At 43.9% G+C, this 13,757-nt stretch overlaps 1 protein-coding gene across 4 annotated transcripts in view; it reads left to right on the top strand.

The window, feature by feature from the left end:
* The window catches only part of Mob3b (MOB kinase activator 3B), a 181,472-nt gene extending 171,115 nt beyond the window's left edge, over window positions 1-10,357 (top strand). For all 4 annotated transcript variants that reach the window (XM_038347267.2, XM_038347268.2, XM_038347265.2 and 1 more), the window contains one exon: window positions 4,910-10,357. In XM_038347267.2, coding sequence (XP_038203195.1) covers window positions 4,910-4,939 — 30 coding nt within the window. In that variant the 3' untranslated portion in view covers window positions 4,940-10,357. The remainder of the gene's footprint in view (window positions 1-4,909) is intronic.
* The last annotated feature ends 3,400 nt before the right edge of the window (window positions 10,358-13,757 follow it).

Below are 13,757 nucleotides of genomic sequence, written 5' to 3'. Positions count from 1 at the left end.
AAGGGGGAAAATAGATTTTAATATTCTAAATTAGCATTATTACAAAACAGTAGCGGCCTCGCTCTCCCATCCCCCATCCTCCCTGCGACTCCTGATGGTCGTTCTAACTCCTCTCCCCGGTGACTTTCCTAAGTGTCCTTTTGCCCACCTTGCTTGACCTTTCTCATCACCTATTTTTGCCTTTTCTGGTATCTTTTCTAGCCTGTTAGACTTTATCTAACACACACATGCACACACACACACACACACACACACACACTACAGGCTAAAAACTGTGTATAAGAAAAAAAAACATGCGGTTTTTCTCTTTCTGACATCTTGCTTAATTCCCAAATCCACCAGTTTTTCTACAGATTTCCTCAATGCCATTTTTCTTTACAGCCGAATAAAATTCCATTTGTATATATGCACCACATTTTCAATGTCCCTTCAGCTGTTAATGCGCATCTAGGCTGGGTCCATTTCCTTGCTCTTGTGAATAGAGCAGCAATGAACAGGAATGTGCTTGTATCCGCGTGCCCAGGAGTGGAATAGCCGAGCCAATAAACAAACACACAAACCTCCAAAAGCTGTGATTTTCTTCCTAAACAAACCAAATAGAGTGTCTTGCCAGAGACTTGCCAGAAAAATCTCCCCTGAAGAAACGGCCCTAAGCGTGCTGCAGGTTTGGACGGCCTGCTATATACAGTGACATTCCGCAAGACCAGCAATGGGGACGTCTCCTTAAAAGAGTTCCCTAAGTGGATATCTGAGCCCGCTCCCCTTGAGGAAGGAATGAAGGAATGTCTTTACCCTGCCAATTAGCTGGTGAAGGAAAACCTGAGTTCGTGCCTGGAGAGAGTTTCTTTAAACGGTTCGATGGTGCCACCAAGTGGCAAAGTAGTAGAATACAGCCTTGAAGTCTGTACTTTGAGAATTAAATATGAGCGCTAGGCTTATGTAAATCTGAGAACAATTTGAAAGAGTCGGTTCTCTCCTTCCACCAGTGCGAGTCTCAAACTCACATTTTAAGTGTGGTAGCAAGAACTTTTACCTGCTGAGCCGTCTTGCAGATCCAAGAACAGTGTCTTCCAACTCATCAACTGTGGTCACAATCGTGGTTTCCATGGAGGGATTTAAGAGCATCTCAGAAGCTTTTCTTCTGCATGCTGGCACTCACACTGTGGTGAGAAAAAGACCCAGTACTAACTCCACAGCCTGAGTCAAAGGTCTCGGAGAAGACCGTATGTTCTCTGAACGTGTACACCCTCCCTCTACTTTTTCCAGAAACTCTTCCGTGTTTTAAGCGTCCATACTCCGAGAAGCATAATTGCGTTAATGCTTTTTTTCCCCTACGACAGCTACTAATTCAAACTGTTACCAGTCTAGCTGAGGAAAAAGTACTGCTAGCATTTTGACACGTTCCCACGGATGAGAGAAAAGGACAATGTCACTACAGCCCGTCCTGGTGGGCGTCCCCAGGACTCAGGGAGGAAACTAGCCAGGATGGAGCCATTCAGTGGGTCAGTTCACCACACCCAATGGGGCTCAGCGGAGGAGAGACTCGGTGCCTGGTACCAGGGCTTTCAGAGAAGGCGAGAACGAACACCCGAGCTGTAGAAGGAGGGATCTCATCCACAGGAAAGGGTTGGGGAATGGTGTCACAAAAGCCATGATGATCCAAAGGAGCTATGGGATTATGGGAAGCTCTGGGGGAATGTGGGAGAAGAGGACAGGAAGGGGCACAAAAGCCTGGTTTGGCCTAAGGAAACTGCAGGATTACAGCTCCAAGGGTGGTGGGATGGGGTCAGGTGAAAATTTCAGAAATAACTTGCCGCCATCTACAATTAATATATGAGTCAATTAACTTCCAAGTTATCACTCCAATGCATATTTATTACTGGTTCAGAGGTTTTAAACTAAATCCCCTTGTCGTGTGGAAAGTCCTGGCTTCAGTTTGAATCCCACACCTGCCCCTTTCCGTGTGGCTTTGTAAGCCGTCCATCTTTCTAACGCTCTGGCCTTGTCAGCACAGTGCGCATGCGTCTCTCGAGGCCACAGCCAGGGTTGCAGGGTGTCCCCGCAGAGCAGCGAGTATGAGCAAGAGAGGCCTTAGCCTTTTAGAAACACCTGAAACACCTGCCCCTGGTTAAGCTGCAGTTCACCTGGACCGAACCAGTTCGGCTCCAAGAGTAGGATTCCTCTCAAACAACAGTTGCGGTTCCCTCTCCGATGTCTGCGTACACATGACAAGGCCACCGCGAAGCACTGAGCCCTTCGTGGGCACTCATCGGAAGTTCCTTCCTCTCTTTCCTGGAGCGCTGATCCCTTGGCAATAAGTATAGGGTTAGTTACAAAACGGCAGTCCGGTTTATCCTTGGAATTACTCTCACTCTCAAACGCACCATCTGTTGTTAAATAATAATTCGAAATACATGCACCTTTGGTTTTGTTTTCCATTTCCTCGCGTGTTTATACCCCAGGCTAACCTCAAACTCGTAATCCTCCTGCTTCTGCCTCCCACGTGTTGGGATTACAGTTGTTATTCACCGTGCCCAGTTTCAAGAGCCGCTGGAAACTTGGGAAGGGAACAGTAGATTTGGGGGTGGGAAGGGCGCTTCTCTCAGGTTATTTCCTTTCCTTGCTGCAGGTGCCTGGCTCTCTTTGTGTGTCTGTATTCTTGCAGTCCACACCCTGCTATGGTCATGAGCTTTCTGTACACATCCAGCTCCCTGGGCCAATCTCGCCTCTCCACTGCCACTGGGCAGCCTCCCCTGCCTTTAAATTTCAGATCCACATTAGGATATTTTTAACAGAAAACTCTTTCCCCGGGCCGCTTCCTGCCAGCAAGGAGTGGCTGCTGTCGTGTTTGTGCTTCTGAACCCCATCTCTGTAGAAAGCGATCAGAGAAGGAAATTACTATGTATTGAGTCTGTGCATCTATTAATCCATTTACACGTCCCTTGATCTACCCACTATCCCACTACATCTTACAGGTGGAGAGACTGGGGACCTATGCATTGCTTGATTGAGCAAGCCTTTGTTGAAGCCGGATTCCCAGGCACTCAAGAGCAAATGGCAGCCACAGCCCTGCTCACTCGGATTCTCTAGGATCTTGGATTTGATCCAGGAGGCAGAAACAAAGTCAATGATAGACCAGTTCACTGGCGGGAAAGGGTGCTGTGGCTGTGAAAGGGAGACGAGAGGGTTATGTGTTGTTCTGGAGTGAGAGACGATGTCCCCGCCAACAGACATTGCTCTTAAGACAAGATGCTCTTAGAATTCAGGTGGGTGGATACCAAGGGGGCAAAGTGAGATTTCAACATGCCTGAACCCGGTTCCAACATGCTTTGTGTCTCTCTCGGTAAATAAATACGTACAGTGATGTTGTTTCAGCCTGGGCTCCACCACATTTCTTCCTCCCTCGGAGACTGGAGGCCTTGAGAACATGAACTCCGTCTCCTGGTACGTGGTTCAATTAGTAAGCACAAGGAGATGATCATTAGGAGTTCTGCATATGGATTCATATGCTGGCTGTCATGCAGTATGAGCTTGCTCGTGAAAGGACCTGGATAACTCTGTGTATTATTTCTTTAACCCACACAGTCTGTATGGTTTTCAAACAGCGTTCTGAACACCAGGCCACCCCCTCGCTAACTCCTTTGACTATGGTGTTTGCTCTTTTGTTGTCTGGGATGACCCAGGCCAGCATTCAGGAGATGTAGCAGCTGATTCCATCCTGCAGCAAGTGGAACTCGGAATTTACCCATCTAATTAAAATGGCTTAGTCTTGTCTTCCCCAAATGCTGACGAGCTCAAGGCTCCTTTTCGGTCCTGCAGCCCACACTGGTCTTGAAGATGAAGAAAGAACTCCCTTGTGCCAGCATTGTGAGAAAGATTGGGGATACAAAGCCAGGTGAAAGGCTGTGTGGAGATGTAATAAGTGCTCTTTCTTCCTGACATTTAATGATTCTCATTATAGTGGGACCACCTCTCCAACAGGGCCACAGCCCTTGATCCTTCCCAAATAGTTCCAGCAAGTGGGACAAAGTGTTCAAGCATATTACCCTAGGGAAGCCATTATCATTGAAACTACCGCCCACTCAAAGTCAGCACACCCTATACAACAGTCAAGTGTGCACAGGTGAAAGGTGTGGCCACCTCCAAAGGTGGGTATGAGGTCTTTCAACCAATGGATGTCACCATGTCTGAACTGGAAAGAGGAATGGCTGGCATCTAGGTAAAGAGGAGAGAAACAGAATGAGATTGAAGTAGGCCAGCCTATGCAGAGTCTCGAGGAGGAGAAAGGATGGCCCATTTGTGATCCCAAGTTCCCAGAAGAGCCAGGCAAGTAATGTGCCTAGGTAGACTGCAGGCCACATTCCGGCATTCTTTCATTTCTCATTCCTTGCTGTTTTCGACTTGTACATGATTATATTCTTCGTTGTTCCAACTGTGATTGAAACTTAATCCAATGAAAGATGCTTTCTATTCTAAAAATGGCAACCCAAACCCGCTATCATACCAGTTGGCAAGTTGTTCTTGGCTCTCCCCGGAAGGACAACTGGACGGGGTGGGGAGAGACGCTGGAGGCCATGCTCTGTCCAGAGAGGAAGGCTGTGCTTCAATTCCAAGTGCTCAGGGGCTCCACGTCTTGATTTGTTTTTTTCTTCAGATAAAGCAAGTCACTTGGATTTTTGACAAGAGAGTACAATATTTTAAACAGTGCCTTAATTCAAGAGAGAAAGGGAAGGAAGGAAAAAGAGGAGGGATAGAAGGAGGGAGAGAGAACACTCAAGCCCACCAGGCCAAATGGAACATGGCTCGGGCTTGCCACCTTCTGTTTAAAGGTTCCAGGGGAAAGCTGCATGTATTTCTGTCATTGCTCTGTTTATCGCCCCCTAACAGCCCTTCTTGCCTTGCTTTCCAGAAGGAGATGACAGCGAGGATGTGTCACTGACGTCCCACCTCATCTGCCGGAAGAGAGGAACAGTTTCTCCCGGGAGTCCCCGTGGGACAGGAAGTGGCCCTCTCTGGCTGAAATGGTCCTTGCTTCCAGGAGCAGGAAAGCTGGAGCCCCACAAGGACTTCCGAAAGATGTCTCCTACCCACTACGTGTGCTCTTAACCCTCTAAGTGCTGCTAGCCAGGGCCCGTGGGCCAGGCAGACCACAGCCTGAAGGACCAGCCTTGACCCCTTAGGCTGAGGATAGTGCAGGAGCGGCCACTACGCTTCCAACCACGTCACCCACGCCTGTGGCCTGCCCCCTAGGCGTCACTGGAATTCAGGTTTTGAGACTGAGAGGTTTTCCCTTGTCCTTTTCACTTATGTCTTATCAGACTTCTTGACTAACGTCTCTGCCTTTGATGTTTCTAAGAACCAATCAAATTTGGGGAATACCATATATAATACCATTTTCCTATCCCACCTCTCCTTGAGTCCCTGCAGGCCCAGGTTCTGGGCCTGTGGCTTAACCTTGTACGGGGCTTGAAGCTGGGAGGGGCCCGCAGTTCTGTTGGCAGCATCCATGGCATTTCCCTTACTGGCGGTTTCTCCAGGGACCATCTGATGGAGGACATGATCTGTGCCCCAGACAGGCCATTCACATGCTAACCCACCGGGAAGAGTCTGGAAATAAACTGGTGTGTCACCAGTTTGCCCTGGTCAGTCCCTCAAAGATAGACTTTCCCATTTCTCACAAGAGAGAACTAAAGTCACAAATGACCACTGGGGTCCTTGAGCCAGATTTGCGCGGTGTTTGTTCTTTACTGAGGGGTAGTGAGTCCTGGCTGACCAGACATTTTATAATGTTAGGATTTCAGTGACAAGACAAGACTGTTGACAGTTGGTACTTGTAGATCAATACACTTGACCTGTAGCCTTCCCAGCATGACCCCAGAGCTTCTGAACTCAGCCTACATTTTCCCTCCTCCCAAGTCTCCCTTCTTCTATTCCTGTTTTCCCTCCCCGTCCTCCCCGTTCCCTCTCCATCTCTTCTTCAATCTCTCTTCTCTCTCATTTCCACTCTATTGTCTACTCTGTGTGTGTGTGTGCACGTGTGTGTATGTTTTTCTCTTGCCCACTGTCCTTCCATCTCTTGTATTCTAGGAAGACACAGAATTGATTTCTGTGCCGTAGGTGTGCTACAGTCGCTAAGGTGTTCCCCAAAGCCAAGGCGTTCCTTCCAGCCATCAGAATAATTCTGTGTGAGCTCCTGCTTTTGGAAGCTTGAGGAAATGAAATGTTGCCTTCTCTGATTCATTCACAAAGCTGTGGTTCTGACAGCTTGACTAAGAAGTACTCATACTTCCCATGACGTTTGATTTTTAATAAAGTATCTGTTGGTGGAGGGAAGTAGATATGAATGTATTCTTGCAGTTAATGTAATAACAGAAGATGACTAAGCTAGTCTGATGTTTGTTACTTAGTAGCTATAATATGTTAAAGCCATTTGTGACTGCCACAAAATCCTAGAGAGCATGGCATCTCTGCCTAATGATGAAAAGGCTGACTATATGGAGCACATAATGGGACCATGTTTAGGACAACCCTTACTTCCTGTCTCGCGGATGCTGTCTTACGAAACCCAACACGGCTACGTCTTTTTGTTACTGACTTGCTCTGATCTACAGGAACTTTTTATTTTCTCCTGAAGTAACTTTTAGAGACCAAGATAGGCCTAGAAGCATATTTGGCCAAGGGTCCAGAGAAACAAAGCCCTGACTTCCTGACCTGTGCAATACAGAGTCACACAGTTCTTGGCTGTGCGGGATGGGTGACAATAAGAAATGGCAGCCTTGGCCTTGAGGTCTGCTGCTTTGTACCTTGAACAACTATAGGGCTCATGCAGCCAGAAGTTGAATAGGTGCCTGCATTTTAGTAGTGCCTAGCCAATGAGGAAGCCTGATGCTAAAAACACTTGACATTTATTCCTGATTATTTTCTGTTAGTTGTTTGTGTATGTGAAATTTCTATCCACCTTAAAAAAATCCAATTTTTTTAACTTCTTAGAATGGCTTTCTCTGGCTTGTATTGTTAATTGCACTAGTCCACTCCTGGAGGAAAGTCTAGCCAATTGCTCTGCTTTTTAGAAGGATGAGGTGTTCATATTTCTACAAAACTTTGTTTGGCAGATTCTAAAGAAAAATCTTCTTGGGCTGTTTCGAAGCCTTTGGCCTAACCTTATCCTCCATATGTCTGTATTGTGAACAGACAATCCCTGCAGCCCCTGGGACAGCGTCAGGCCGGTTTCTGTCTTTTAACCTTCTTCTTCCTGCTTTTCTACATTTGTTTTAACTTCGGGAAAGTTCACAGTTGAAAGATTGCCAGCATCCTACCCTTTAAGTGTTGCAAGTGTTAGCATGTCACCTCGTTTCTCTCTCCCCATAAATGCGCTCATTTCCGAGCCATCAGAAAACCAAGTTACAGTCATCATAAAGCTTTGAAATACTCTGTCACCCCCTCCTGGTAGTAATGAGGACATTATCCTATCCATCTTCAGCGGCATCAGCTCCAAGAGCCTGAAATGGATATTCAAATTCTGCCTCAGAAGATTCTTTGTCGTTGATTTTCCTTTAAAAAAAATCTAGGATGTAATCAAGAACTACACATTGTATCTAATGTCACTGTCTTCATTTCCATTGATAGATGATCACTTCCTCTGTGTGTTTGGGTGTGGGTGTGAGTGTGTGTGTGTGTGTGTGTGGTCTGTCGTTAGTAATGTGACTGGCATTCCTGAAGAACCTAAGCTGGTTTGTTTATGGGGTGTGCCCATATTCTGGAGGATTCTGCTCATTTCCTCTGTGTGTGTGTGTGTGTGTGTGTGTGTGTGTGTGTGTGCGCGCGCGCGCGTGTGTGTGTATGTGTGTGTGGTCTGTCTTTAGTAATGTGACTGGCATTCCTGAAGAACCTAAGCTGGTTTGTTTATGGGGTGTGCCCATATTCTGGAGGATTGTCTTCTTTCGTTTCTTCTTTGTGAGATGAGGGTGACACGCAGAGGGTGACACGCAGTGTTCACAGTGATGAGGCACCCTCCTTGCATCGTGTTACAAAATGTGAATGTCCAATCGAAGACCAATCAGTGGGCTCAAGGTTATCTGCCTGGACCAATCAAGTTGCATAATTCGTCATTAAACTCTGGGATTCAATACACGCACCATTTATAGAATATGAAGTTCAACATGTCTACTTCACTTCTTAGTGTTATCAGAGGTCCCCAGTCCCCAGTATTAAATCCCTTGCTGTGGAAGATGCAGACGTGTAAAAGGAGTCGGACCTTTCCATTTAAGATGGAAAGGAGCAGGAATTTTTCATTTGCAGACAATACATAAGAATGCTGATTCATGGACATGTGATGATCCTCCAGCCAGAGGCAAAGTGCATGTGTGTATGTGCATGTGTGCATGCGTGTGTGTGTGTTTGTGTGTGTGTGTGTGTGTGTGTTTTCTTTAGTTTACTTGTTGAGCTCAACTCATGTATTATGAGACAGTGTCTCTTTACATAGTCCTGACCGTCCTGAAACTCACTATGTAGATCAGGCTGACCTTGAACTCACAGACATTATCCTGCCTCTGCTTCCTGAGTGCTAGGATTAAAGGTGTGCGCCACCACATCCAACTGCTCATATGATCTTCTTGAGGGTGAGGTGACTACTAATTATTTGGGGGAGGCAAACATCTTAATTTTCACAGCTAATTTTTTTTTTTTAGATTTTGATAATTTTAAATAAACAACAGATCCACAAGTCTGGCACACTCTGAGGTCACAAGCCTTACATTTTTGTCCTAATAGATACTGATATCAACCATCTAGTGATATATCTTCAATTTGCCCTCTGGGGTAGCGGTTTAAACTGGGGATGCACTGAAGAAACAGAACCTTAGTTCTTCCATTTCTGTCCCCCAGATGACCATCAAGCCCCTCATCCAGGCCTCCTTTGCCTCTGACTTCCTTTTGTGTTCAGCCAAATCGTGGCAGCAGGACCAACACTCTTCCTAAATCTAGACTAAATTGCGGATCTAGATTCTTTTTCTGCTTCTTGGGCTGTTGATCTTCTCTTCCTTGAATGCTTATTTCTTTCCTCGGAGTTAGGATGAATGGAAGGAACTCCAGAGATCCCTAATTTATCCTTCCTATTCCCCAACGATGCCGCAGCATTCCAGGTAGACCCCGTTCTCCTTTTACCGTTATCCAGGCATAGAAGGTCTACAGAACCCTCTGTATGACCCGCATGACTTCACAGCCGTGGAAACCTTCCATCCAAGCGGAGCCAGCTAGTCCCTTTGAGCTCCAGCCTGTCTCGCCCTCTTCATTCAGGAAGGTCCGGGGACGGTAAAGCAGCATCAGTAAATGCTAAGTGATGAGAGTTTCGTTTGCACGGTCATGAAATGTCCGAAGACCAGTGGTCCTTCAGCCTGCCTTCTCAGTCGACGCAGTTGTGGCTCCTCTCAGGTGCTTTGCCATTCTCCCATTAAGAACTAAGCTAGAAGCCCCTCCAAAGCTCTCCCTCTGTCTGTGTTATAGACACCGCACACTGTGAATCTGATAAGCAATTATCTCATGCCTTCTCCAGGCCCTGCTGTGTTTTCCCTAGACTTGGCTATAAGAGAAATCTTTGGGTTTTCTTACCTATTTCAGTTGACCATATGAAACTCTTAACTAGGTTATGTTGAGCAATTCCAAGTTTCCTTTCTCCCTGCTTTTAATATCCTTCATCATAACACACTGGATTTGGTTGAAATTTTCCTTAGCTCTAAAACATTAAGGGATTTGATTTATGCCAGTCCACGCTTAGTCAGTCCATGGTCACGGGTGAAAGCATATCATTTTCCATAATCCCTCAGCATGAGGAAAAGAATACAGCGTGTCTTCAGGAAATGGCAAAGACATCATTTGGGTAATATTGTCATTCTGGTTTTCATTATTTTGGTTTTGAAGAAACTAGTAATTCCTGTCTAGAACTAGCCAAACAAAGTATATTTTGGAAGTAATGATTTCTTCCTGGTTTTAATAATGTTTAGCAGAAAAAATTATAACAAGCTATTTTCCTCTGGGCAATATTAAATATGGGTAAAAAATTTTTAATATGTAAAAAAAATTGTGTAACGTAGAAGATGGATGGTTTTTAATGAAGTGAACTATTTTACTAGCTTCTAGTATTCTGCTTTCAAAGTTTTCCTGCCTCTTTTTTAAGTACATCTGAAAAATGTTAACTATATTTCCATTTCATTTATGATTCAGCTAAGGATTTGACTGTAAGAAAGCAGGCTAATATAATTAAATCAATTAGAAGAGCTAGGTATATCTAAAGAATATTTATGAAATAAATTTCTGTGTGAGCTTAAGGATTCAAATGTCATGAATAAAAGCTACATAGCCACCTTCTAGTCTGTCTTCTTTCCCTGCCAAATTTATGTAATAGACAGTTTGTCAGCCTGCAGTGTTCCGGGAAAGGGTCAATAAGAGGAAAAATTGTTAATTTTACAAAAGCTAGTTCAAAATTTGTTCGAAAGCACACATGGACACATTTGAACTTTAGCTAAACTTTATCCTATTACAGTTTTCCAATAAGACATTAAGTATATAGTTTAGCTTTCCAGCATATTAGTGCCCTTATAGAGGTTTTCTGACCATAGAATTTAATATTAATTTGATGATGATCTGATATATAAAGATGTCATTTTCACCTCCAGGACTTGGGCCTGACTGGGGTGCTGAAGAAAGGAAGAATAGATAACACTCACAGATAGAAAGGCTGCAAGTGGGTAGACAGACCAGGTGGACTGGGCTCTCTGGTGGAGAAACCACAGCACAGGGTTCCAGAGAATTAGAGTGATGTAGGTGGGTCTTCTATCTATCTGTTGTTTCATTGGTTAATTAATACAAAAAAGTGCTTGGCCTGATAGGTCAGAGCATAGGTAGGCGGGGAAGACAGAACAGAATGCTGGGAAGAAGGGAAGTGAGTCAGATGCAATGAAGCTCCAGCCCAAGATGGACGTATGCTAGAATCTTCCCAGTAAGCCACCACCTCGTGGTGCTACATAGATTATTAGATATGGGTTAAAGCAAAATATGTGAGAATTAGCTAATAAGAGGCTGAAACTAATGGGCCAGACAGTATTTAAATGAATACAGTTTGTGTGTCATTATTTTGGGTGTAAAGCTAGCCGTGTGGGAGCCAGGTGGCGGGATGCAGCCCACTGCTCCTCTCTACAGAATGGCGCCCAACGTGGATAACTGAATCCACAGAAATCTTGGGGAAGAATAGAGTAAAGCATGTTTTCGTGGTAGCAGCAATTTCTTGGGTTTGGCTCGACTTGCTAGAGGCAAGCAAGCACTCTCATCTAAGAGAAGCTTCCTGACTCAGCTTTAGCTGCAAAACCCTGCAGCTCTTAAGAGGTCCTGCCACGAAACACTTAAATGGTGTTGATAACAGCTGACTGCATGCTTGTTTGTTTTCAGCCTTAGCAGGAAAAAAAGTTGTGTTGTTTTAAAATGCCGGCTTTCTGGGCCACCCTGCCAGGGCAAACTCTTGACTCTTTCAAGCAGGCGGTCCTGACTATGGAGCTTTTGAGTGTTGTTTAACACTGTTGCAGCTTGCTTGCTGGCAAGGGCCTTGAAACACCATAGAGTTGTGGGGATAAACACAGCCAGTACCTCTGACATGAGGCTGGAAAGCTAAGGAATGGGCTGGACTTAGCCATCAAAGCCACAGCTTTAATTCTACCCATATTGCTTGGTAAATTAAAGACTCATGTAGTCAGAAAAAGAGAGATATACAGTAAAGAGAGATTCAAATACAAAGAAAACATCTAAATGGTTTACAGTGTGTTAAAAATATATTCAGGCTAAAGGTTAAAGTTCTTAAAAGTAAAGTTCTTAAAAGTAAAAGTAAAAAAGAAAAAAGGAGTAGTTGGGTGTGGTGTCCACACCTTTAATCCCAACACTTGGGAGGCAGAGGTGGATTGATCTCTGTGACTTCAAGGTGTGGTTGCACACACTTTAATCCCAATGCCTGGGAGGCAGAGACAGACAGTTCTCTGTGAGTTCAAGGTGTGGTAGCGTACACCTTTAATCCCAGCACTTGGGAAAGCAGAGGCAAGTGGATCTCTATGAGTTCAAGGACAGTCTGGTCTATAGAGTTATTCCAGGACAAAGATATAAAAAGAACCTGTCTCAAAAAGTAAAAATAAAAGAAATAGAGGTTAAAGTAAAGCCACATAAAGATGGAAAATACACAGAGAATCTTGATACTGTATGCTATTATGCTCTCTTTGAATTGTTTGAATGCTGAGGAAGGAGCAACAGCTGCTAAAAGATAGTTGTTTATAAATGCTGCTGAACTAATCCAAGATAGATATTTTGAAAATACCTTGACTTCAGAATTTGGATCTAAGGATATGATACTTTGGAAAAGAGATTTTTTTTTTTTTTTTTTTTTTTTTTTTTTTTTTTTTTTTTTTTTTACAGAAAATGACAAGCGCACACAGGAACTCTCAGAGATTGTGGCAGCATGCACAGGACCTGAGCAGGTCTGGCCAGATGAGGTCCCAGCGCTGTGAGGAGAAGCAAATGCAAGCCACAAGCTTCTGACACTAACCCAGAAACCTTCTCCAGCAGTGTCTCTCTGGTTACAGACCACTCTTAAAGCCTGGCTTCATACCCAGCAATAGATGACCAACATTAAACAAACCCAGTGATGTTCTGGAGGTTATTGGAAACATAATGCTTTATAAGGGCTTTTTTAACCTTCTAGGTCTTTTGCATACATAGTATGGTTTTGGGATTTGTGTGTGTGTTTCTGCATTTATAATTGATTTTGAGCTTTTGCTTTGGCTGTTTGTTGGTTGGTTTTGTCCTGCTCTTGTCTCCTTTTATTTTTATCTTACTTTAGTTTATTTTTTTTAAAGGTGCTTTCATATTCCAGAGGGGGGGGGGAGGAGAAAGGCTATAGATTTGGGCAGGTGGTGAAGTGTGAAAAAAATCTATTTTCAATAAAATGTTCTAAAAAACAGCTAAGATTTAAAATAAAAATACTGTACAATAACACTTGTGTGTAATCTAAAAGTCAACCTCCTAGAAACTTAGAGTCAATTAATGGTTATCAGAGGCTGGAAAGACTACGGGAGAGGAAAGTTAATCAAAACGTTCTGTGCAAAAAAAAATAAAAAAAAAATTAAAAAAAAAAACGTTCTGTGCTATTTTTAGGTGGGAAAAGAACTTTCTGGTGTTCCATTTCATTGTAAGGTGACAACAGATAATGACAATGTAAAAAGGGTAGAAGAAAGGATTTTGATTATTTTTACCAAAGAGAAATGAAAATTTGAGGAAATAAATATGTTTAGCCTAACTTGAACATGACACAATGCATCAAAACATCACATGACCCAAGTTGCATGATATTTGATCACACTGTGAGTCCCCAGATTGCGTTATTCATTGGAAAAATGTGTGGCTCAGTCCTAGCACACATTGTTGTAGAACATTAATTTAAAATGTGTTATATTTGTTTATGCTGTGGACCAATTGTTTAACGATGCAAAGATGTGTTTGCATTCTTTTCTGTTGCATTAGTTTAACTCTATGAAGCTGTTGCTGTGCCTGTCTAGAATATTTATTGGTCTAATAAAGAGCTGAAAAGCCAATAGCAAGACAGGAGTAAGGATAGGCGGGACTGTCAGGCAGAGAAAATAAATACAAGGAGAAATCTGGAAAGAAGGATCTAGGAGCAAGAAAAGAAGGAGGACTCAAGGGGCCAGTCCCCCAGCTACACAACCAGC

Source organism: Arvicola amphibius, chromosome 11, assembly GCF_903992535.2.
Source record: "Arvicola amphibius chromosome 11, mArvAmp1.2, whole genome shotgun sequence".
Classification (NCBI taxonomy): domain Eukaryota; kingdom Metazoa; phylum Chordata; class Mammalia; order Rodentia; family Cricetidae; genus Arvicola; species Arvicola amphibius.
This window is presented reverse-complemented; position numbering and strand designations above follow the sequence as displayed.